General features: G+C 37.6%; 3 protein-coding genes and 1 long non-coding RNA gene across 4 annotated transcripts; 2 read left to right on the plus strand and 2 right to left on the minus strand.

Moving 5' to 3' along the window:
- The first annotated feature begins 682 nt into the window (after positions 1–682).
- LOC132191149 (uncharacterized) lies at positions 683–1,319 on the plus strand. Its single transcript, XR_009441185.1, has 2 exons — positions 683–824; positions 914–1,319. It is a non-coding gene; the product is annotated as an uncharacterized LOC132191149 (long non-coding RNA).
- An 8,398-nt stretch (positions 1,320–9,717) lies between these two features.
- On the plus strand, positions 9,718–14,821 carry LOC132189525 (uncharacterized). The gene is made up of 3 exons (XM_059604267.1): positions 9,718–9,882; positions 10,496–11,802; positions 14,498–14,821. The coding sequence occupies exons 2-3, from the start codon at positions 10,619–10,621 to the stop codon at positions 14,610–14,612; spliced, it is 1,299 nt and encodes a 432-aa protein (XP_059460250.1). The 5' UTR covers positions 9,718–9,882; positions 10,496–10,618; the 3' UTR covers positions 14,613–14,821.
- A 1,451-nt stretch (positions 14,822–16,272) lies between these two features.
- On the minus strand, positions 16,273–17,256 carry LOC132190961 (uncharacterized). Its single transcript, XM_059605985.1, has 3 exons — positions 16,635–17,256; positions 16,464–16,544; positions 16,273–16,304 (listed from the first exon to the last, which is right to left on the minus strand). Exons 1-3 carry the CDS (start codon positions 16,954–16,956, stop codon positions 16,273–16,275), a joined length of 435 nt encoding a protein of 144 aa, XP_059461968.1. The 5' UTR covers positions 16,957–17,256.
- A 2,571-nt stretch (positions 17,257–19,827) lies between these two features.
- LOC132190962 (zinc finger BED domain-containing protein RICESLEEPER 2-like) lies at positions 19,828–21,003 on the minus strand. The gene is made up of 2 exons (XM_059605987.1): positions 20,001–21,003; positions 19,828–19,868 (listed from the first exon to the last, which is right to left on the minus strand). Exons 1-2 carry the CDS (start codon positions 21,001–21,003, stop codon positions 19,828–19,830), a joined length of 1,044 nt encoding a protein of 347 aa, XP_059461970.1.
- Positions 21,004–23,495: the final 2,492 nt, after the last annotated feature.

The following is a 23,495-nucleotide window of genomic DNA, read 5'->3' on the forward strand; positions in this document are numbered from 1 at the left end:
GAAATGTTAATCATATTAGTATTAACATTTGGAAGAAAAGTATTTTTCAATGGAGAAAAAAGTGGTATTATTGTTGGGATATGATAGATTGTGGTTGGTTGGGTTTTAATGACTTTGTAAATTTTTTTAGGGAAGTTTCATCATTCTACAATTGAGCAGTATGATATACGTGGTTGGATGCTATGGCTAATTTCTTCTTATTGCATGCTTGATTACACTGCATATTTGCATGTTTGTAGGGAGCCCTCTATGCTCATATACCATCTCTAGCTACTACACTAACAACTTAATATTGTTTAGATTACAAATTGAGCAGTACTATTTCTGTAGGGGAATCACATTTTAAACAATGTGATTATCTATCGGTTAGGGTTTAGGGTACATTATTTTTCCAGTATTGTTTAGATTACAAATTGAAGTGAGAATAATCTTTTGGCAAGCTTGATTTTATTTTTCTTTTATGAGCTTGATTATTCTCTCACATGTCAGTTATATATTGTTAGGTTCATATTATAAGATGAACAGGAGGAAGAAAGATTTCGGGATAGGAGACAATGAAAGCGAATTCTACGATGGGAAGATGAAAAAGGGTTGTGAATTTTAATTAGTGAAACCCATTAGGGAATTGTGATTACTTCTAATAATTGTGGGTTTCACCGTAGAATGAGCAGTGAATGTCGTCGGCATCTATGACATCATCGGTGAAAGAGGATATGGAACCTGTGCAGTGTAGGTGCGGACATACAAGCCCAATTATAACATCCACTACTATAAAAAATCCTGGGAGGCGATTCTATGGGTGTGCTATGTATGACCGTAAAAAGGTATTTGAATTTGGATAATTTGGTTTTACAAAATAGTTATTACTTTGTGCTTGTTCGTAATTATCAGATTTTTTTTTGTGTAATTACAGAAAGCTGGCCAATGTCCTTTTTTCCAATGGTATGACAAAGAAACCTGTGCTCGCGGAAGGGAGGTCCTACCTGCGCTGTATAAACAAGTTCATTCCCTGAAATGTGAAGTGTCATTACTTAGGGACAAACTAAAGATCCAAACATATTTGTTGGTTTTTTTGTTGGTGATTTGTGTACTGTTGATTTGTCTAAGGTTGATGGGGCATTGAGGCATGGGAATGAGGCAATTAGATTATTATCAGTGAAATGGACTATCTGTTTTGTTGTTGTCAAGGATATTGTTTACTTACCTATGTTGTCCACGTGGATATATGGTTATGTCTTCTATGTAACAATTACGTAAAAATCCTGCTTGTTCGTAATTATCAGGTTGTTCGTAATTATCAGGTCGGCTGATTACTTTTATGGAACAACTATTTCCATGCATTAGTTTTATTTGTATGCGGCAATTTATGATTATTTGTATGTTGCTCTTAAGTCTGAAATATTGAACCCTACAATATAATTTGCAGGCATAATTAATTTTATCCGTCCACTAATACAATCTGGAATTGGTAATTGTGATGACGAAATTTAAAAATGTAATTCAATAACTAACAGTACATGTTTAATGCTTAATGAACAACATTGAAGCTAACAAGCACATAAAGTCCCAAAATGAATACCCCAAATGTTTTTATATTACAAACATAAAACCAAAAAAACCCGACATATCACTTGATTATAAAATGGGTATGCGGGAAAAAGGCAAAATGAAGAGATCTGATAAGTGATAAATGTGATCATTGCGTGGCACTACTTCCACGGCTTCTTAGTACACCTGTAGCCCTACGTGTACTACCACGATGTGATGATTCCGTTGTTGCTTCCGCCTGTGGTTCATGTTGGGATCCAAAGGATGCGTTAACAAAAATAATAATTATTTGCAGATACCAAAAAAAAAAAAAAAGAAGAAAAACCGGAAATCAGTGTGAATATTACAAATTAAGCACAAGTATATGAGTTTTTTAAGTACAAAAAAAACCCCAGACTAATTTACTAAATTACAACACCAATTTCAGCAAACTTTCAGATATTTGTGGGCAGCTATGGAATCATCGGGAAATAAGAGTTTTCTTAATAAAAAAAAAAACTTGAATTTTACCTGTGACTGAGTAGCCCTACGTGTACGTATACTTGGTTGTGATGACCCGTGGGCTTCTGCCTCTGCCTGTGGTTCATGTTGGGATCCAAAAAATGCGTGAAAAAAAAAGAATCATCGTGAAATAAGAGTTTTCTTAATCACAAAAAAACTTGGATTTTACCTGTGCCTGAGTAGCCCTACGTGTACGCACACTTGGCTGTGATGACTCGTGGGCTTCTGCCGCTGCCTGTGATTCATGTTGGGATCCAAAAAATGCGTTAAAAAAAAGGGGGGGGGGGGGCGCGGGGGAATCATCGTGAAATAAGAGTTTTCTTAACCACAAAAAAACTTGGATTTTACCTGTGCCTGAGTAGCCCTACGTGTACGTACACTTTGCTGTGATGACCCGGGGACTTCTGCCTCTGCCTGTGGTTCATGTTCGGATCCAAAAAATGTGTTAAAAAAAAAAAAAAAAAAATGAGACAAATGCTTATTCACCATATGTAAACTTGATAGAACATTCAGATATCATGATTCTCGCTTATAGATGGACATCAAGTAAATAAGTCAACATCTATTTCCTACAACATAAGCATCAAGTTTAACTCAACAGTAAAGCTGTCTAGAATATACCCATGTAAGTAACTCAAAATACAGCAACCTTAGTAACCCAATGAGCATGTTTAAACCTCATTAATTTACTCTTACCCACAATAACAACCCAAAACACCAATATCGTCCAAAGCCAACATAGAAATTTGGTTGCATTAACAATCACAGATGCAGCAACCTATATGTCTCAACGTATGGAAAATAGCTCTTTGACATAGTATAAACATATTCTAGAAATGATGCTTTCGCCCACCAACAAAGGGTATCATACTATTATCACTATTTACAAAACTCAAAAATATTTTCTAATTCTAATAGCCAAAACAACCCTTTATTTCAAGTAATTTCTATTCCACATGTAGCTTCCATAGCTTCATCTATGTACCACAACAAACCAATATAACCAAGCATTCTTAAGATACACCCTTCAACAACCAATAACAAGAATTATTTTTCATCTTCACAATCCAACTTGTAATAATTTATCCAATCAAGTAACAACACTTCATCACTCACAAAACAATAAGAGATATCATGCCTTAATCAAGGGAAACATCCTCAAACCACCAAACAATTCAATCAAAACACCCATTTTCCATCGAAAACTCCACCAGAAATAACCCCAGAAATCCGTTACTTTAGCTTTTTCAGTTTCAGCCAATGTCCACAAATATCCAAGAAATCAACCCACAAATTTGTGTTCAACTCTCCCCAATCGGTATGGACCAAGAACTAAAACTTCATTTTAGCCAAAAAACAAAAATCGGAAACCAACCCAAAACTAAACCATAATCTGTTAAACACAAATCAGAACATCAAAACAATGTCCATAAATTTCAGCATGAGAACATTCCACTAAATTTGGCCAAAACAACAACTAAATCAGTTCCTTTGCCAAACCAAAAACTTACAAAAATCTACACAAAATTTCCAACACCCAATCAGAATCAGAGAGACAATCCAACAAGATCTACCTACAAAATTTAATAATTATTATATTACTTGTACAATAATAATTAAGTTAACAAATGTTGGAATTGTTTTACCTGTGCTTGAGCAGCATCTTTTTTAGGCTTATATTTCTTTGGTTTCCACCTCTTCCGATCCGGGTTCAAAGGTAAATGACAACCTTTATAATTATGCCCTAAACCCCCACAATTTCCACATTTAACGATATATCCACTACGGGTTAGCTTGTAGGGGTTAGTCGGCTCATCTACATCTTTTCGCCTACTAATCTTTGGTCGACCAGGAGCCCTTCTAATGATAGGTGGCTGGATTTCATCGCATGGATCATCAGCTGGCCATGTCTGCAGACCTTCCATGCCATAAACTCGAGCTGCATATCCTTGCATATACTTGTCCATCTTGTAATAATCATCCAAATAATCCTCTGGTTTTTGTTTATGCATGTAAATTGCAGCACAAGCATGTGAGCAAGGGATCCCACTCACCTGCCATCTTCCACATGTGCATGTGAGATGATCTAACCGGACTAAACGCCGTGGCTCGTATATGTGCTCGATCTCAAACTCCAACTCATTCTGCCACCGACTAATACAATTCCTTGCATCGCTTTTTGACCTCTCCAATTTTTTTTGGATCTTTGGGCATATTGTGTAGTGCGTCGACCGGATTCCATTCCTTTTCTGCTGGAAGCGTGCCATTATTTGCAGACGAATTTCTTCAAGCATAGTCAGTATAGGCTTAATCCTAGCTTCCTTAATCCACGCGTTAAAGCTCTCAGCCAAGTTGTTTAATAACATATCACTTTTGGTTTGGCAGTTGAAAGCATGTCTGGACCATGATGCTTTAGGTACACCACTAAGGTAATCGTGTGCACCTTTCTCCATTGACATTATATTCCGCATGTGATGGTCAAAAGCATAAACATTGGAGGCACGTGCAGCCCCCCACAACTCATCCTTCATAGCTTTCCCTGTGTAGCCTTTCGCTTTGAGGTTCGCATGTAGGTGCCGAACACAAAAGCGATGCTCAGCGTGTGGCAACACAGCCTCAACCGCAATTCCAAGCCCCTACACACATAAATTTATGTTAAATTATATGTAATAACATAAAGGAATAAAATAATACAATAAGAACATAAATAGTATTTTACACCAAATACCTTATGTCTGTCAGACATTATAGTCCAACCAAGTCCGCCATCTGGCCCGCATAAGTCCTCAAATAAAATGGCAATAAACCACTGCCATGAATCTCTTGTCTCTGCCTCGGCCACAGCAATTGCAATGGGGAACATATCGTCGTTGCCATCCTTGCCTATGGCACACAACAATTGCCCCCCATAGTCCCCCTTCAGATGGCAAGCATCTAAACAAATTATGGGCCGACACCCATGTATGAACCCCTTCTTGCATGCATCAAGACAAATATACATCCTCTGAAAGAATGCTCCATCTCTGTGTACAAAAGCACTACTACCAGGGTTGGTGCTGAGTATTGCCATTGCATATCGCCGTGTGAGGCGATATTGCTTAGAGTGCCTACCAAAAACTTGATGTAATGCCTCCTTATTCGCTCTATAGCAACGATCAATAGGAACATCGACGTTAAGGTCTCTCTTCACCCTCTGTTTCAATGCATATGGTGTCCACGTGGGGTCATCCTTGAAGTCCCTCTTATAAGTGCGAACAAGATACTCCACATCGCATCTGGAGTTGTCGTATTGATTACCACAAATATGAACCGGGTAGTACGTCTTAATTTGAAAACAAGTCCTGGTAGCATCAGTAAAGGCATGAATCCTCCATGAGCAATGCCCTAATTTACAGACTGCACTCACCCTACTCGTGTCATTGTGCTTGTAGTTGTAATCAAACCCTTTCTGCACAGCATGCGTCTTCAGTGCCTTCTTGAATGAACCTGAATCTGCAAATTGATCCCCAAGCTCAAACGTCACTGGAATCTTCAAGTCATGCTTCAGATTGAACTGTCTATACCGCTTCCTTTTTTTTCCAACCTCGCCAGCGTCACTTTCTTGCAAACTTGCAAGACCATCACTTTCATCATCAGATTCCTCATCCCCCAAATCGGCTCCTTTCTCACCTATGTTAATGTCAACTTTTTCCCACCATTTGGACGTCCCATCCTTCTCTTTTATGACATCATCAGCATCATAGAAAAGGTCCTCATCCTCGCCATCAGTTGCTTCGAAGTCAGTCAACAGCTCCTTGATAACTTCATCAATATCCTCTTCCACTTTCTTCTTCCGTGGCCTACCACCACGTCTTTTTTTTTTGTACCAGTTTCGGGCACGGTGTCTGCACCAACATTCGGATTGTCTTCCTCGTCCTGCAAAACCGGTTGAGCAACCCGTCTCCTTCTTCTTCTGCGTACTGAAAAAATATATACAAAAATTAAAATAAAAAACCAAAAACAAAAGAATCAACTAATTAAAAACCATAAATAATCATGACAACATAAAGTTAGTTGCTGGTGAATATTATTTCTAAAAAAATAAATAAAATAAGAATCCAACTCAATTTCAGTTTGTATGTACCTCCTCGGCTGGTGGTCGGTTTCCCGCTTGGTTTCTTGGATGGCGTAATAGAACGGGCAGCCTTAGTTTTAACTCGTGGGCTTTTGAAATGTCTTGATTGAGAATTTCCACCTTCTCCACCTTGACCTTGTACATCTCCATCTTGGCGTGCAGCATTAGGTATGTCCTCCATCCCTAAAAGAAACAATCAAATTTGTTGTTAGTCATTCGGGAAGGGAAGGCTAAGTGTTGTCATGATATATTATTTGAAAAACAATTAAGTTAACAAATAAGAAATAAGTATACTACCTTCAGCCCTAGGTATTTCATCCACCCTGTCACCTTCTCCATCTCCGTCATGAAGGGGAGGACTAGGTATCTCACCCACCCCGCCACCACCTTCTGCATCTACATCATGACGGGGAGCCGTAGGTATCTCACCCACCCCACCACCACCTTCTCCATCTCCATCATGCCGAGCAGTACTAGGTATCTCACCCACCCCGCCACCACCTTCTCCATGTTGTCTTTCAACAGCTTCAAGAAATAAATGCTCCTCTACCATTATAGCACTGTCCACCATATGCTCAACATATAAATGAACATCTTGTGATCTGTACTCAGCCATAATATTTACAAAATCTACAACGTCTGCATCATTATTTAAAGATATCACTTGATTATGTGGACTATCACCGACATTATACCAACATCTAAAGTCGCTCATGTATCCTAAGTCACGAACCAACTCTTTCACTTCCCACATACTAAAATAGTCAACATCATAGCCTTTCACTTCATGGATGTCGCCACCAATGTATTTAAATGGGGTATGGGTCATTGTCCCACCGTGGTGCATGATTATATTGACAGCCATATCTGTAAACATATAAAAAAGTGTAAGAAAAATATAAAAGAGTGTAAGAAAAAATGTTTGTCCATACAAGAAAACACAAAAACAATAATATCTATCTATTGCATGAAATAGATTACGTGCATGTTTTGGACTCAAGATGCCCAACTTAAGCTAATACATGTCCATCATGATTGCTAAATATTAAGAGAATGCGATATTTACATGATGTAAAAGAGCGTTTACAATAGACTATTTAAATAAAAGTTAAATTTGAGAAGAAAAATTTATTTTATCAAATTTAAAGAGCCACTTTTAAAATGAGACAAATTTCTTCCAAACTAATTGGGAGGAAATTTCATTCAACCTATTCTAACTTAACTTTTTCTCATTTAGTGTCTAAGAGCATCTCCATCAATAATAGTCCGAATACCTACCGAAAAATTACACTATCTACTTTAGCTACTACTTTTTCTCTATGATCTCTCCAACAAATTATCTATTTCTTTCACTACTTGCATTTAAATATTATTTCTCATTCTTATATCCTTGCATTTAAATGTTATATTCTTTTTTTTTAAGTATACGTTGACATTGAAGTCATTAAATTATTCTTCCCAAATATTATATTGAAAAATATGGAATCAATTTCAAGTATTCAATTGCCATTGAAATCATGAAGTTATTCTCAAGCATTTAAAAATAAAAAATAAAAACGTGTAATCAATAGAGGACCATGTAAACTAGCAAATACAAAGCCATGAGTGTGATCAACAATAAGTATCAGAAAAACAAAGCAACATAAAACAACCGACCAAAGCAAAAAAAAATGAAACTAAATGGAAATATCTAAAAAAAAAAAAGGAATACAAGAGAAACAGGAATATCAATAAACAAAGGAACCCATTGATTTTTCGTCCATTGTTTATTATCTAGTGCGTGAAAACATATTCACTGTTCACACTAGGTGAAAAATCTGCAACTTAGCTATTCGGTTGGAAACCAAAAATGACTCAAAATAGTCAAATCTGACTATTTTAAGTCATTTGGCTACTCTTTTGGAGATGCTTTAAATAGGCTGATTAGTTTATTCACTATTCACACTATAAACTTTGGTTATTATTTGTTCTCTCTCACTTTCTTTATTTTACTCTCACTCTCTCCTCATCTTTTTTTTACTTTTTCTCACACAAAATAATATTTAAAGAAAGTAAATAGTATAACATGCAAGGTATTTTTTTCTTTGGCTCCAAACTGATGGAGATGCGATAACATGCAAGGTATGGAGATGTAAGCAAAAAAGTTTGTCGGTGTAAGCTCATGAAAAACAATTTCGATATATAAGTTAGTAGAAAAGAAAAGACGTAAATAATGTACAATAGGAATGTATGGTTGTAGTTATTTCCCTCATAATCGAAACTACAACCAATTTAAGCGGTTATTCATTTTTAAATAACCGCAACCATAACCGATATGCCGATTAGCGGTTAATTGTAAATTATACAACGTTAACCATAATCTAATCCATAAAGTTCTTTAACTTTTTCCATTGCAATTAGAGTAACCATTCAAAATTACTGAACTTCACCAAATGTTGAGAGAAAAATTGAGTGAGCTAAAGTTTTTTTTCTGTTTTTTAACAGTATATTGAGCAAGTTGAGTTGTACATTAAATGGAAGGAAATTAAGCCCCACATAAAAAAATTGGTAGAATCCCTTCTGCCTAACACGACAAAATCAGTCTCTTTCCAGGACCATACAGTGCACACGAAAAAAACTAGTCTCTTTCCAGGACCACAACCAAGGTGGACCACACCCACTGCCAATCAACAATAATATTGGCTCAAAAGTGGAATATTCGACAGATGTTGGACAAAAATTGGTTGGGGATGGGGTTTCGACCAAAATCTTCCAACACAACAAGAAAATTCAAAACACAACTATTAAAGGCTTCCATTTCAGTCAATCAACAAAACCCACAGAGAAATTTCGGAAAATACCTTCGTCGAAACCGGATTTTTCCGATTCAAAATATTGTGAATCGACGGAAACCTAGCCGGAAAAGTGACGCCGAAATTGATGGTCCAAACGGTGGGTACTGTCGCCGGTGGCCTCTGTCGCCGGTGGGTTCCGTCTCCGGTGGTTCTGTCGCCGGCGGAGTCTGGGTCGGTGGCGTCTGCTGCGTCGGTGGCTCGCCGCTGCTTCTATCGGGTGGGTTTCGTATGGTCCGTATGGTCCGAATGGGTTTCGAAAATAAACCCCTCAAGTTATATAAAACGCACCGTTTTGGATGGTCCAAAACGGTGAGTTTTATATCCTACGTGTCCAATGTGAACACGTAGGATACAAAAATTCCACGTAGGTGGACTTAAGTGAAACGGTTCGTTTCATTCAAATAACGGCAGTTACCAAAATTTAACGGTATGGAGTTTCTAGTAATTTCGAGTGACCCAAGGAGTAAATTTTCGAAAAAAAAAACCCCAGGAGTTTTTAAAAAATGCGCGTTTACCTAAGGATTTTATATACAATTTCCCTTTTTTTTTTAAAAAAATATATACATATATAGTAATATACATACGAAACCAATTAAAAAAAAAAATATATATATATATACGTAAATTGTTAAAAAAAAAACAAAAAAAACACACTTGTTTTCCCCAACCGTTAGATCTGATACACTTCATCGCAGCCGTTCCATGTTTTCCCCAACCCTAACCAACCTGCTCGAGCTACAGCCGCAGCAGCCCCCTCAACCCCAAGTCGGCAGTCGGCAAGTCCCCAAGTCCAACCCCAACTCGGCAGCCGGCAGCACTCTTTCTCTCCGGCTTTGCTTTCTTCCTCACGACATCCACCCATCGCACACATCCTCTTCGATTCTGGTAAGATTTGCGTTATGCTCTGTAGTAAATCACTGCTTCTTAAAAATAGATCCTCTTTCATTTCATTTCACTTAAAAATATTGCTTGATGCTAAAACAAGTTGTTGTATTAGATGTGTAGCGACAGTGGGGGTGGGTTGGATGATTGACAGGATTTGTCCAAATCAGTGAACATAAGTTTATTTTGGATGATAATGGATTTTGATTCTCCTTTAGAAACACAATCTTATATTTGCAGGATATGCAATGAATATATAATATGAATAAATGGATACAAATACCTGAGAAAGACCCATCAGAAGTGTCTCTCTGTATCTTTGTGCTTAACAAGTTCATTGTAAGATTATCAAGGTTTTAGGCATGTGCTTAAGGTTATCAACCTATGAACAATGTCGGCCTTGTCAGGCAGCCGCTCTATTAATGCCCCTAATATATACTATCTTTAATATATCAATGCTTTAGGCATGTTCATTAATTTTTTTTTTTGGTTTGCTTTTATGTTACATGAACGCTCACACACGTATAGAGAGAGAGAGAGACTGTTGATTGGTTGTTTTGTGTATAGTATTGGCCAAAACTTGTGCTAAACTCTTCAGTTCTATTTTTGGTTTCAGGGATGATTAAAGATCTGCTAGTTTGAGGTTTGAACTTTTGATAAATTAGGATTTAAAAGAGGGAAGAGTGTAGAGTTTGCTGTCGGTTTTTGCACACTTTCTGCGCTTCTATCACAAGTTACAATGTCGGTGACAGCAGGTGTTAGTGATACTATAATTGCCATTAGGGATAAGCTTAGAGGGAAAATTGGGCAAACAAAAGTTAAAAGGTATTGGCCTGGTAGAGCTCCTGAATGGGCAGATGATGCCCATGAAGATGGGGATATCCAGTTGGATAGGGTGGCTGCCCTGGAACAAGCATTCCCGAGGCAGGAAGACTCACATATTGTTAAGAAGGATGATGCTAGGCTGCGCCGTTTGGCAGAGAGTAAGATAGATAATCGTGAGGAAGTGAGAGCTGATCATCGGCGCATCCGACAAGCAGAGATTGTTTCAACAATTGAGGAGGAAGCTAGAAGGCAAGAAAGGTTAGATCTGGAGGAAGATGATGCAGATGCTTTGGAGGAAAGGAGAAGAAGAATTAAGGAGAAGTTGCTTCAGAGAGAGCAGGAAGAGGCTGTATTTCCAGAAGAAGAAGAGGAGGAGGTAGAAGAGGAAGAGGAAGAGGAATCTGAGTATGAGACTGACTCAGAGGAAGAACATACAGGCATTGCAATGGTTAAGCCGGTCTTCGTTCCCAAGTCAGAGAGGGATACCATTGCTGAGCGTGAGCGTCTTGAGGCTGAAGAAAGGGCTGTTGAGGAATCTAAGAAGAAGAGACTGGAGGAGAGGAAGGTGGAGACAAAACAGATTGTGGTTGAAGAGATCCGAAAGGACGAAGAGATTCAAAAGAATTTGGAAATGGAGGCAAATATTGCTGATGTGGATACTGATGATGAAATTAATGAGGCAGAGGAGTATGAAGCTTGGAAGGTGAGGGAGGTGGCTAGGATCAAGAGGGATAGGGAGGATCGCGAGGCGATGGTGAAGGAGAAGGAAGAGATTGAGAAGGTCAGAAACATGACAGAGGAAGAGAGGAGGGAGTGGGAGAGGAAGAATCCAAAAGCTGCTCCACTGCCAAAGCAGAAATGGAGGTTCATGCAGAAATATTACCACAAGGGTGCATTCTTCCAAGCAGATTCTGATGATCATGCTGCAACCGCTGGAACAGATGGTATTTTCACTCGGGATTTCTCTGCTCCGACTGGAGAAGATAAGATGGACAAGACAATATTGCCTAAGGTCATGCAGGTTAAGCACTTCGGTCGTAGTGGAAGGACAAAATGGACACATCTTGTCAATGAGGACACAACTGACTGGAACAATCCGTAAGTTCCCTTCTCTTTATATTATCCTCCTTTTGTTCCCCCTTCTATAGTATTGCTATATCATATACGCATTCACTCTGATGTCCATCTGCTGCTCTATTGACTTGGAATTATGTCAGTCTTATTTATTTATTTATTTTGCTTAGTGAAGCTTATTTGTTGAATCTTTAAAGTGGTACATGGAAGAAATAATCTATTACATCTAAAATAATTTGTATAAAAGTACGGTGTTCAAAAAGAGTTACTTTTGACATAGGATAATATATTTTTCTTTTTCTTCTTTGGCCAGTTAGATTTCTCTTTCTTTTTTTTTACTTTTTTTCGGTTAAGCAATGAGGCTAGAACTTACAACTATGCCCTCATTTCAATATCTTATTTTGACTTGAATAATTCTACGAAAATCTGCCATCATGGCTCGAACTCCACCACAATGTACTAGAGCCTTCTGCTGCACTACCTCTAGCTACTTCGCCTCTGCCACCAGCCACCTCAAAAGACACTGGTTCAAGTTTCAATAAACTCGTGGAGAAAAAATCAAAAGTGAAACAATACGAAAAGATTAAAATTAGCAACCTCCATCATCTCCTAAAATCCAAACCCCCTCTTCACTTGGTCACCACCCTATTCTCACACCATTGTTGCAGGCAAAAGAAAAAGGAAACAATTTGTTAAAGAAAATCTAGGAAATTTTTTGAAAAATTGAGACTAAACTGCTGACACCATCCATCACAACCTTTTCATCAAGCCAAAAATTTGTCCCTTACAAACCACATAAGACCATTTGTGACTACCATATTGACCCTCATTATATTAGATAATACGAATAAAAAGAAAGAGAAATAACATATATGTGTAAAAAGTAATAAATCAAGCTCGGTTCAGCAAGACGTAAAGAAAGAAAGGTGATGGAATATCAGCCTTTGATTTACCACAAAGAATATGCATATGAAACCTTTGAGGGCTGGCTGTATCACTTAAAAATTTGGGGGGAATTTTTCAGTGGTTGTAAAACAGAAGGCTGAACCATCATCGTTCTCGGAGCTGTGCTGGAACATGTTATTGATTAATTGATACAGTTGTGTTTTTAACCACCACCCCCCCACTCCCTCCTAGAGAGAGAGAGAGAGAAGAAGAGGAAAAACAAGTTCACCCTGTAGAAATATAATGACATCTTAGCCTATGGGTTTAGTTCAGAAGGCAATTTCTCCACCTCTAAGAACATGGTGGAGGATGAAGTCTGTGTATACAAGACTCACCGGGTGTATTTATAAGTTATGAATAAAAGAAAAAGTAATGATATGCTACCAAATTAGACTTAGTTGAAGAATCACTTGTGAGGAATCTAGTAGTTTTTTTCTTCCTCTCTCTCTCTTGGAAATGTTCAGAAAAAAGTTATTATGGATAATAATTCTCTTAGTAAAAAATAAAGAACATTGTCAAAGGTATCACTAATAATAATATGTATTCATGTTTCCTTTCTGCTACTTCGCAGTGAAACCTTTTCCTTATGAAAAAATAAAAATGAAAAAGAACATTAATATTACATGGTAAGAATCATAACGATAAATTGGTGTTGTATCATGTATGTGCAAAAAGAGTGGGAAAACTCTTGATCACCTCCTTCACTGTGATATTGCGAGAGAATTATGGAATTTGGTCATTAGGATGTTTGGAGTAGAGTGGATTATGCCGAGACGGGTGGTGGAGCTCCTTGCGTATTGGGAAAGAAGGTTTAGTTGAAATGATATTGATATTGTTTGGAATGTAATCCCTTCTTATTTAACATGGTGCGTTTGGAGAGAAATTAATGCTCGAAATATTGAGGATTATGAGAAGACGAGCTCGGATCTATAACTTTGTTTCCTTAAATCCCTTTTTGAGTGGATCTCTCTTAAAGCCTTCTCGATGTCTCTAACTTTGTAGATTTTTGTTCTTTTTTTCCTTAAAAAAAATAAATCTTGCTATGTGTTTTTCTTGTATACTTCCTGTGTACTTGGGTTATACCTCTGGTTCATTTAATAAATATGCTTTACTTACATTAATGTTTTTTACTTGAGATATTAAACTGCATACTGTTTTGACTTTGCCAATGGGTAATTAAAACCATCATATCCTTCTCTCTCTCTCTCTCTCATTCATTCACTTCTCTTCTATGTGCTGCGACATTAAACTGCATACTGTTGTCTTTGCCAATGAGTAATTAAATCCAACATATCCTATTTATATAATATTTTCATACAGTTAACCCCTTGTCATCCTTCTGGTTGTCCATCTGTATTAGAAATTGTCTATGGCCATGCAGTTAACCCCTTGTCATCCTTCTGGTTGCCTCTCTCTATTAGAAATTGTCCATCTTATTTTATATGAATAGGAAGGGTGTTGCACATTAACTTAAATGACCTAATATGGAAAATTTGGGGTCGGTCCTAGGCTATCGCTTTTCATACTTGCACTTCTTGCTGTGGGAAACACGAAGTATATATGATACAATTACTCTCTCTCTCTCTCTCTCTTTCTCTCTCTCTCTCTATATATATATATTGTGTGTGTGTGCTACATCTTGGTACTTGAAATGGATCACCAATTAGCAGATTTTGAAGATTTGTTTGTCACTCTCTCTCAGAATGTTCTTTCATGCAGAATTTATCAATGCGCCCATGTCGATCAAAATCTCAAATTTCTGTTTGTTGTACAGGTGGACCTACAACGATCCTCTTCGAGCCAAGTACAATGCAAAAATGGCTGGAATGAATGCGGATATATCGAAACCTAAAGGAAGCAAGAAATTGAAGGATTGGGAGTCTCGTTAACTTTGTTGAAGAAATTGAATAGTTCTTAGCTATTGTTTTGTACATACTTGTATGCTTTAAAACTCTCCTTTTCTACTTATCTGCCATCTGAGAAGAGGCTTTTATCTATTGGAAGCAAGCAACAAGGAATCTCAAAATGGTGTCACTTTTGTGTACAGAAAATGCCTTTTAAAATAGAGTAATGTTATTCACAACACTTATTTATCATACCTATTTCATGTTATGATAAAGTGGTTTTTTTTATGTGGCTTTTTATACTTACAAAGGAATTGTAGGTCTAGAATTAGTCATTTTTTTTAATAGATGACATGATTCCAATCAAATCCTTTAAATAATACTTTGGGCTTGTTTGGCAAAAGCTATTTTGGGCTTTTGGGTAATGTTCTGCTTTTTCGCTAGCAAAAGTATTATCAAACATTTCATACCATAAAACACTCAAAGCTATATTTACCTTTATGTAAGATTACAGTTAAAATACAAAAAACACTATTTAAAAAGTTTAGTCAAACAATTCCGAATTTGAATCTCCAATGTAGCCGTTTGACGTGTTTTTTGTTTGAAAAAAATGTATAATCATCATTATTAGCGCATTCACAATGAAAGAGCCAAATATTACTATCTATAATGACTCTTCAAATTTGTAAAAAACCCCCTACATTGATTAGCTCAAAAAAAAAAAAAAAATAGATATTTGATTGGAAGAGCCAAAAAAAGAAGGGAACTTCATTGAAGACCCCCGGACTTCCACTCGTTTTAAAATACCCCTCATAAACTTCAAAATCTCTCAATTTAGTCTCCTGAACTTTCAATTACTCTCAATTTGGACCAATCCGTCAATTTTCGCAGTTAAAAATACAAAAAAGGACCAAAGTATCCCTAATTTTTGTTTTTAAATAAAAAAACGTTTTGAAAGTTGAAATTTTATACAAAAGTCAGAGGTAAAAACGTCATGTAACATTTAAAATCTGACGGAGGGGTCCAAATTTAGAGCAATTGAAAGTTCAAGAGACTAAATTGAGAGATTTTGAAGTTTATGTGGGTGTTTCAAAACGGGTGGAAGTTGGAGGGTCTTCAGTGAAGTTTCAAAAAAAAAAAAAAAAGAGTTAAATGTAGCAGTACTTTTCAAGAGAGCCATTTTATTTTTATTATTTCTCTTACTTGTTTTCTCTTTTTTCCAATTCCCAATTTTCAAGGGGTGATTGGTTGTTTAATTTGGGTTTTTTTTTTTTTTTCCATGGAAATGGTTTTTTGAAATAAAATTAATAAAAAATTAAAAATAAAATATTATTTTAATAGAATAGATAAAAATATAACAGCATTTAAAAATTTATTAGCTAAACTAGATGAAAGTGAGTTTTGAATAGCAATTTTGCATAAAAATTTAACTCTTTGATTCTGAATGCTCTTATATGCAAAAGTCTTTGTGAAACCCCACTCTTTTCAGAAAAGCAGGGTTGAAAATTTAGGCAAGAAGAGTGAATGTTCTCAGATTTCAACTTCAAACAAATACATAACGAGGTATTATATTATTTTCTTTCTCAAAATTTTTTCCAAATCTACAATGGAGGAACTCATGAACCAAGTGAAAGAAAAAGCAAGCTAAAACAGAACCGAAAATTCTCTACTACAATTCTTGAAGAAGCTGAACCTGGACTCTGCGTTACGCTTTCTTTCGCCAACGAATATCTGTTCCTGAAGAATATATTCAATTATTACCATTGCAATTTTATTTAGATAACTTTTGTGGGCCAAGAGTTATCTATGTCAAGCTATAAAGAGAAAGATGGAAACCAAGTAAATGATCCCAATAAAGACAATAATTCCACGAAAAAAAAGAGAGGAAGCAACTACCTGGTTTACGTCCACAAGAAGAAAACTTTCTGATTCTCCGGAAAGCAAACTTGGCCTCACTTGCACAAACAAAACCACCCACTGAAGCAACAAAAATATATTCAATATGTTACAGCAATTATTGGCGAAGTACTTGGTTTTACTATGTATATACATTATATTGTCACCTACAGATGTGGTGTCCACCCAAAGCTCCGAGACGAAGCCCAAGCTTAAAGCGCTTCGAATTCTGATCACTTGCTTTGCCACTATATTTGACCTCCGCATCATTTGTCTCCCTTTTCTCGGCCCATCTTTCAAACTTCAACAATTCACTCTGTTCTACACTTTCCTCGCCCCTTGTACTATTCTTCCCATCCGTCAAAGAACCTTTCAATTCAAGGATATTCAAACCTGAAGACGCCGTTTCATCCCCGTCGGAGCTATTTTCTCCTTTCTCCTTGAAACCCAATTCGCTGTAAGACCTGTAACTCCTTTGGCCCAAACACCTCATTGGGGTTTCTACAGTGGGATTTCGTTAGCCTTGGGAAGTTTCGAATGTGGATGTATGGACTCGGTTCGTTCTGCGGCCTCCAATTGAATTTAGTGAGCCCGAATTTCTGATATTTGGTGACCGAAATGCGTAATGGGGTTGAGGAAAGGCAGTCACACATGGCGGTGGAACTCTAGGAGCTCGGGGTTTCAGAGAGATTAAACCATGAAGATGGATTGACTTAATAAAGTACATCTAACAGTCCACCAAAGCTCCGAGCGGATTCATTATGTTTTCCTTGAATTTCCCGTGGTGGATATGCAAACTGAGACATGGATTACATAATTCATAAATTTAATTATTTAGTGGTTCAAATAATAAGTGTCACATTAATTTATAATAATTGGTACCTCAATTTGCAATGGTAATACCACTAATAATGTCATTTATTCATTTTTAAAAAATGTTATTGATCCTGATTAAGGAAGAGGTCTAACCAGTTTTATAAAAAAAATATCTTTTCTCTCTAGGGTTCCCGTGTTTCAACCTGGAGGAGGAGGCGAGTTTCATCACATCCATTCTAGAGTGTGATGGTGCGTACTAGTGGTGGGCAGCAAAAATCTTAGGATGTAGCCAGAGTGAAACTATGGGCAATACCGCAGAAGATCTTGCAAAGCTCTTGGGCAAATTTTCTCTTTCTGAGGAGGAGAGCTTGGGAGTTGTTGTTTAGGAAGAAGCTTTGACAGTGGTGGCCGCTAAAGGGCAATCGTGTCTGGCGGGGAAGCTACTAGCAGATAGAATTATAGGTAAGGAGGCAATTCGGTCCACGCTGATCAAAGGCTGAAAACCTACAGGACACTTGAGGTTCAAAGTGGTGGGAGAAAATCTTTTTTCTTTTGGACTTGAGCACTCATGGGTCAAGGATCTAAGTGATGGAGGGTAGGCCATGTATTTTTGAAGGGAACTTGTTTTCAGTGGCAGATTTTGATGGGCTCACACCACCTTTATAGATGGTGTTTGATACCAAGTCTTTCTGGGTTCGCATGTACAATCTGCCGCTAGCTTGCATGGGTATGGAGATTGGAGAACAATTGGTATCTACTGTTGGCAGGGTTGAAGAAGTAGATACCATTGTAGATGGTGTTGGATGGGGAGAATACTTACGAGTGAAGATTCAGATTAATGTTATGAAACCATTGGCACGAGGGCGGATGTTACGATTGAAGGAAAAGATGAGTTGGATAACCTTTCAATATGAAAAAGTCCCGAGGTTCTGTTTTAATTATGGTGTTATTTTCCATGGTGTTCTGGGATGTTTGCAAGGAGATAAGCAAAGGAAACAAGGAGAGGAGGCGAACACACAATATGACCAGTGGTTGCGGGTTGCTTCTCCGAAACGATGGATGGAGAAATGGAGGGCTTACTGGGAGGGAGGTGCATGAGCAAATGGGGGATAGGCGAATTCCGGCAATAAGGGTTCCCTGGCCGGTAGAGGAGCAAAGTTATGACAGAAACGGTCGCCACATATGGAAAGATTTGCAGAGCGCGCCTTTCGGATGTTCCCCGTTTGATCATAATGATAGGGAGGTAGCTGCAAATCTTCCCTATATGGAAACTAACGAGGCGTTAGGGAATGCAAATCAGGAAGGAGATGGCGGTTTTGTTGGCAAGAATATGGGAGGGGGGGAGCTGGCTGGCGGAAAATGTGGGCCTATTGAGAGTAGGGGTGAGTATCGGTCGGTAGAGTCGGTTACGGTATGAAATTTTCCATTTCGCATTCCGCCCCGACAAAGTCGGTATACTCGGTTAATTAACCGACTTCTACCGCCCGATAATATTACCGAAACCGACCGTTACCGACAAAGTCGGTCGGTGTCGGTCGGTAATTCCCGGTTTGGGCTGGGCCTAGTTTTTATATTGGGCCTACTGTACATACCCATTTTTGGGCCGAATTTTTCAGATATTTTGGTTAAAACTTTGATCAGTTTGATGGGCTTTGAATTTTATAATTTTTTGCTGTTAAAAATTTGCTGGGCTTTCAATTTTACCACTTATAAAACTTTGAAAGAATTTTGTTACTTTTTCTGGGTACTGCCTCTGGCCAGTTTACTTTGGTTAAAAAAAATCAAAGCTTTCAAATGTTTTTTACAAGTAAAATTTCAATTATATAACAAAACTGAAATTTGATAGGATTGTGAAAAACGATTTGTTAAAACATCCAATACTTTTCAGTCTATAAATCAATTATCAAATAATAGAACAATCAAATATAAACAAAATAAGCCAAAGTTGCCAAACAAATACCAAATAACAAGCAAACATATATATTTGTTAAAACATCCAATACTTTTCAGTCCATAAATCAAATAATAGAACAATCAAATATAAACATAATAAGCCAAAGTTGCCAAACAAATACCAAATAACAAGCAAACATATATATACACAAGTAACACAATATCACATAATAAGCAAAAAATTCCCCAACAGTTCCAATCATTATTTATAGCATCAATCAAATAATCAAACAATCAAGCAATCAAATAAACAATCAAGCAATCAAGCAAACACAAATATGAAGAGTTCAAAACATAAACTCATAAACAAGTTAAGCAACTAAGTAGTCTGAATTCTAAAGGAAACCAACACAAACTAATTTTACAAAGTAGTCTCAAAATAGTAGTCTTCTCATAAGATCATAATTAGTCCCAAGCTTCCCAAGCAAGTCAGCAACAACCCTAACAGCAGCCAATTAACCTTCAAAAGGCAAAGAAAAAGAATATATAAGGTTAATTCAAATATGATGCCAACAAGTAAATAACCAATTAATTAAATCAACTAAGAAAGTCAATAAAACCAACCAAAAAACACCATGTGAGAAAGTCTCAATCCTTAATCGGCCTCGTCAACATTAATAATATTGGACATAATTTCTACCACAAGAAAAAACAAGAAAAACATTAGAAAACTTAGAAAATGGAATTGGAAACAATTAAATTATTCAATGAAAGAACTAATTAAGTATATTTGAAATTCATTGTAGTAAGTAAGAAATAATTTAATACCTAAATCTAGCTTGTAGCTCTCGCCATCATCAACCTTAGACAAGAATGTGTCACGCAAACTAACGGGAGAAGATCTCAACCAATTTTGCGTACATACAAGTGCCTCAACTGTTTTTGGAGCCAAAGAACTCCTAAATGGATCAAGCACACGACCTCCGGTGCTAAATGCTGATTCTGAGGTAACTGTGGTAACTAGAATGGCCAACACATCCCGCGCTACCTCGGAGAGGATCAGAAACTTTGTTGAATTAACTTTCCACCAATTCAAAATATCAAAGGTTATACTTGGTGATTCAACATCCTCCAAACAATATTGCTCTATCTCAGTTTTACAATCCATCAAATTTCTTGATGCTCGGAATGAATGAAACTCACTCAAGAAAGAGTCATCGTCGAATGAAACGCACTCGGATGATGTTGAAGCATGACAATGTGGAGCCTCTTGACTTTGTACCTCATCATTGACACTCATCATTGGCACATTTCCCCTAGTGCCCACATATAGGTCAAATATATTATTTATGTCCTCCTTCACTTTATCAACAAGATTTTTCGCCATCTCTTGTGAAAGGTTCATTTGACACCAATATTCAAAAGCAACTAGCTTGTACCAAGGATCAAGAACAACTGTCACAAATAACAACCAGTTTATTTTCTCAAAGGTCCCCCAATATTTGTCATATTTTACTTTCATTTGCCTAGCCATAGCACTCACCAAAGGATCAAGACTTCCAACATAATTTAGCACTTGCCTATGAACACTACAAAGTTGTTGGAAAAACAAGTTTACAGATGAATACAATGAACCAGAAATTTTCATAGTGACATCATAAAAGACCTTCAAAAATTGTACAAAATGACGAACATTGTTCCAATCATCCTCTTTAGGAGGCCCCAACCCCTTTCTTCCTCCAACAGATCGATTTAAATAACGCATAAGAGGCCCATCTTCCTCTTGCAAAAGCTCAAATGCCCTTCTATACTTCTCTGCTACCTCCAACATGGAATAGGTTGAGTTCTATCTAGTGGGAACATCAAGAACCAAGGAGGCCTGACAAGCAACTTTTTGTCTATCTGCACAAGACTTAAACCTTTCTAGTCTTTTGGGGGAGGACTTCACATACCTAACCACATTTCAAACCCTCTCAATTGAGTCATGAGCATCTTGTAAACCCCTTTGCACAATTAGATTAAGAATATGGGCACTACATCTCACATGAAGAAATTCATTAAAAGAAATAGTGTCTTCATCATACATTATTCGTTGTTTCAACCAATCAAGTGCCTTATTATTGGCGGAGGCATTGTCAACCGTAATTGTCAAAAGCCTACTAATGCCCCATTCTACTAAACACTCCTCTAATGCCCTCCCAATTGTGATGCCCTTATGATCTGACACTTGACGGAATGACAACAATCTTCTATGCAATGTCCATTTATGGTCAATGAAATGTGCAGTCAAACACATATAGTTCATATTTTGAATAGAAGTCCATGTGTCGGTGGTCAAGCAAACCCTTTGATTAGTTGTCATAAACATATGCTTCAAATCACTCTTAGCCCTTAAATACGTTTTCATACAATCCTTCATCGTTGTAAAGCGAGAAGGAATGTTGAAGCGGGGCTCAACTACTTTCATGAACTTCTTAAACCCATTTCCATCCACAAAAATAAAAGGCAACTCATCCTCAATAACCATTTCAATAAGTGCAGCCCTTATTTTTTTCTCATCATACTTTGCAATCATCAATGCATTACCCTCCCCCTTCTTAGCCTCAAAGGTAAACATTTGTTGACTCTTATCTTGTTTACTCTTATGGATCTTATACTTTGGGCACGTATTGACATGGTAAAGCATGGAAGAGGTCCCATTAATTTTAGGGTGACACTTGTAAGTAGACCCACAATAATTACAATGGGCCATAGGGTCATCTTGGGAAGAACTCTCATCCCTAATGAAATATTCCCATGCTGCAGATGGTTTGGACATATTTTTTGGTTTCCTAGGTTGTGGTGGACGACCCCCACGACTCCCACAACTCCCACGACCCCTTCCAGTTCCTATAGAACTAGCATCCCTTACACCACTACTTCTATGAACATCCCCAAACTCATATTCAACATCTTCAACTTCCATGGGAGTAATTGGAATACCAAGAGATGGAGTATGAGAAGCCCCACCTGATGTAGTCGGTGAAGGTACGGGTAAAATTCCGGCCACAGCAGGAGAAGACCTTTCAGCAGCAGCAGCAGGTGAAGACCTTGCAGTAGCAGCAGCAGGTAAAGACTTTGCAGAAGAAGCAGCAGCAGCAACAGACTTTGCAGAAGTAGGTGAAGCTTTCGCAGAAGTGGCAGCATGAGAATCCATCTGTGAGTGATTATATAATGAGAAAAAAACCCTCAATAATGACAAAAAATCCTCAATGATAACCCTTTCCTCTCTTAAATTTTGGTTAAATATTTTATTTTTGACTTTAAATTGTTCAAAATGAAAAGTAAGGTCAAATGACTCAAATCAGTGAAATCACAATTAAGTGAAATATTTATTTTCACAATAATGCTAGTTATTATGAAGATAGCATTTTTAAATTATTAAGGCAGGACCGCAGGAGTAGATATTGTTTTTAATCTTTTTTCATCACATTTTTAAATTATTAATTAAGGCATTGTCAAAATCCGAAAGAGAACTGATAAAAATAGAGTACTATATTCTCCGTTAACATAGGTCTCTAGAGTAAGATCAAACTGACAAACCCTTTCACTTGAGCTGTTGAGCATGAAGTTTTGTAACACCCAACTCAAGTAAAGATCTTTAAAAAAGAATAGAAGAGTACAAGGTAAAAAACATTATTAATCAGACAAAAAAATCTAAAACAATCAGGTAATTAGAAGAATACCTTGTTCAGTCGTTTTCGTTGGGAGAAATGGTGAACTAAGAAGAGAAGACGACCGACGTCGCCTCGTCGGGGACGCAAGACAGCGACGGTCAACGGCTAAGAGGCGGAGCCGCGGAGAGGAGACGAAGAGATGAGAGGAGGGTCACGGACTCACAAGGGCTGCGGTGCTAGGGTTGGGAACTTGGGGGAAATGGGTTAGGGTTGAGACTGAGAGGAGGGTACGGACTCACGAGGGTTGCGGCGCTGCCGCGCTAGGGTTGGGAACTTGGGGGAAATGGGTTAGGGCTGAGATTGAGAGGAGGGCACGGACTCATGAGGGCTGCAGCGCTGCTGCGCTAGGGTTAGGAACTTGGGGGAAATGGGTTAGAGCTGAGACTGAGAGGAGGGCACAGACTCACGAGGGCTACGGCGCTAAGGTTGGGACTTGGGAACTTGGGGAGTTGGGGGAAATGGGTTAGGGTGCACGGTGAGAACTGAGAAGAGATATATATATGCTACTCAAAACAGCGCCGTTTTGAGTAGACATATATAAGTATTTTTAAAATTAATCAAAACGACGTCGTTTTGAATGTCGGTATGAGTCGGGTCGGTAATGGCG

The sequence above is a fragment of the Corylus avellana genome, chromosome ca8 (genome assembly GCF_901000735.1).
Source record: "Corylus avellana chromosome ca8, CavTom2PMs-1.0".
Classification (NCBI taxonomy): domain Eukaryota; kingdom Viridiplantae; phylum Streptophyta; class Magnoliopsida; order Fagales; family Betulaceae; genus Corylus; species Corylus avellana.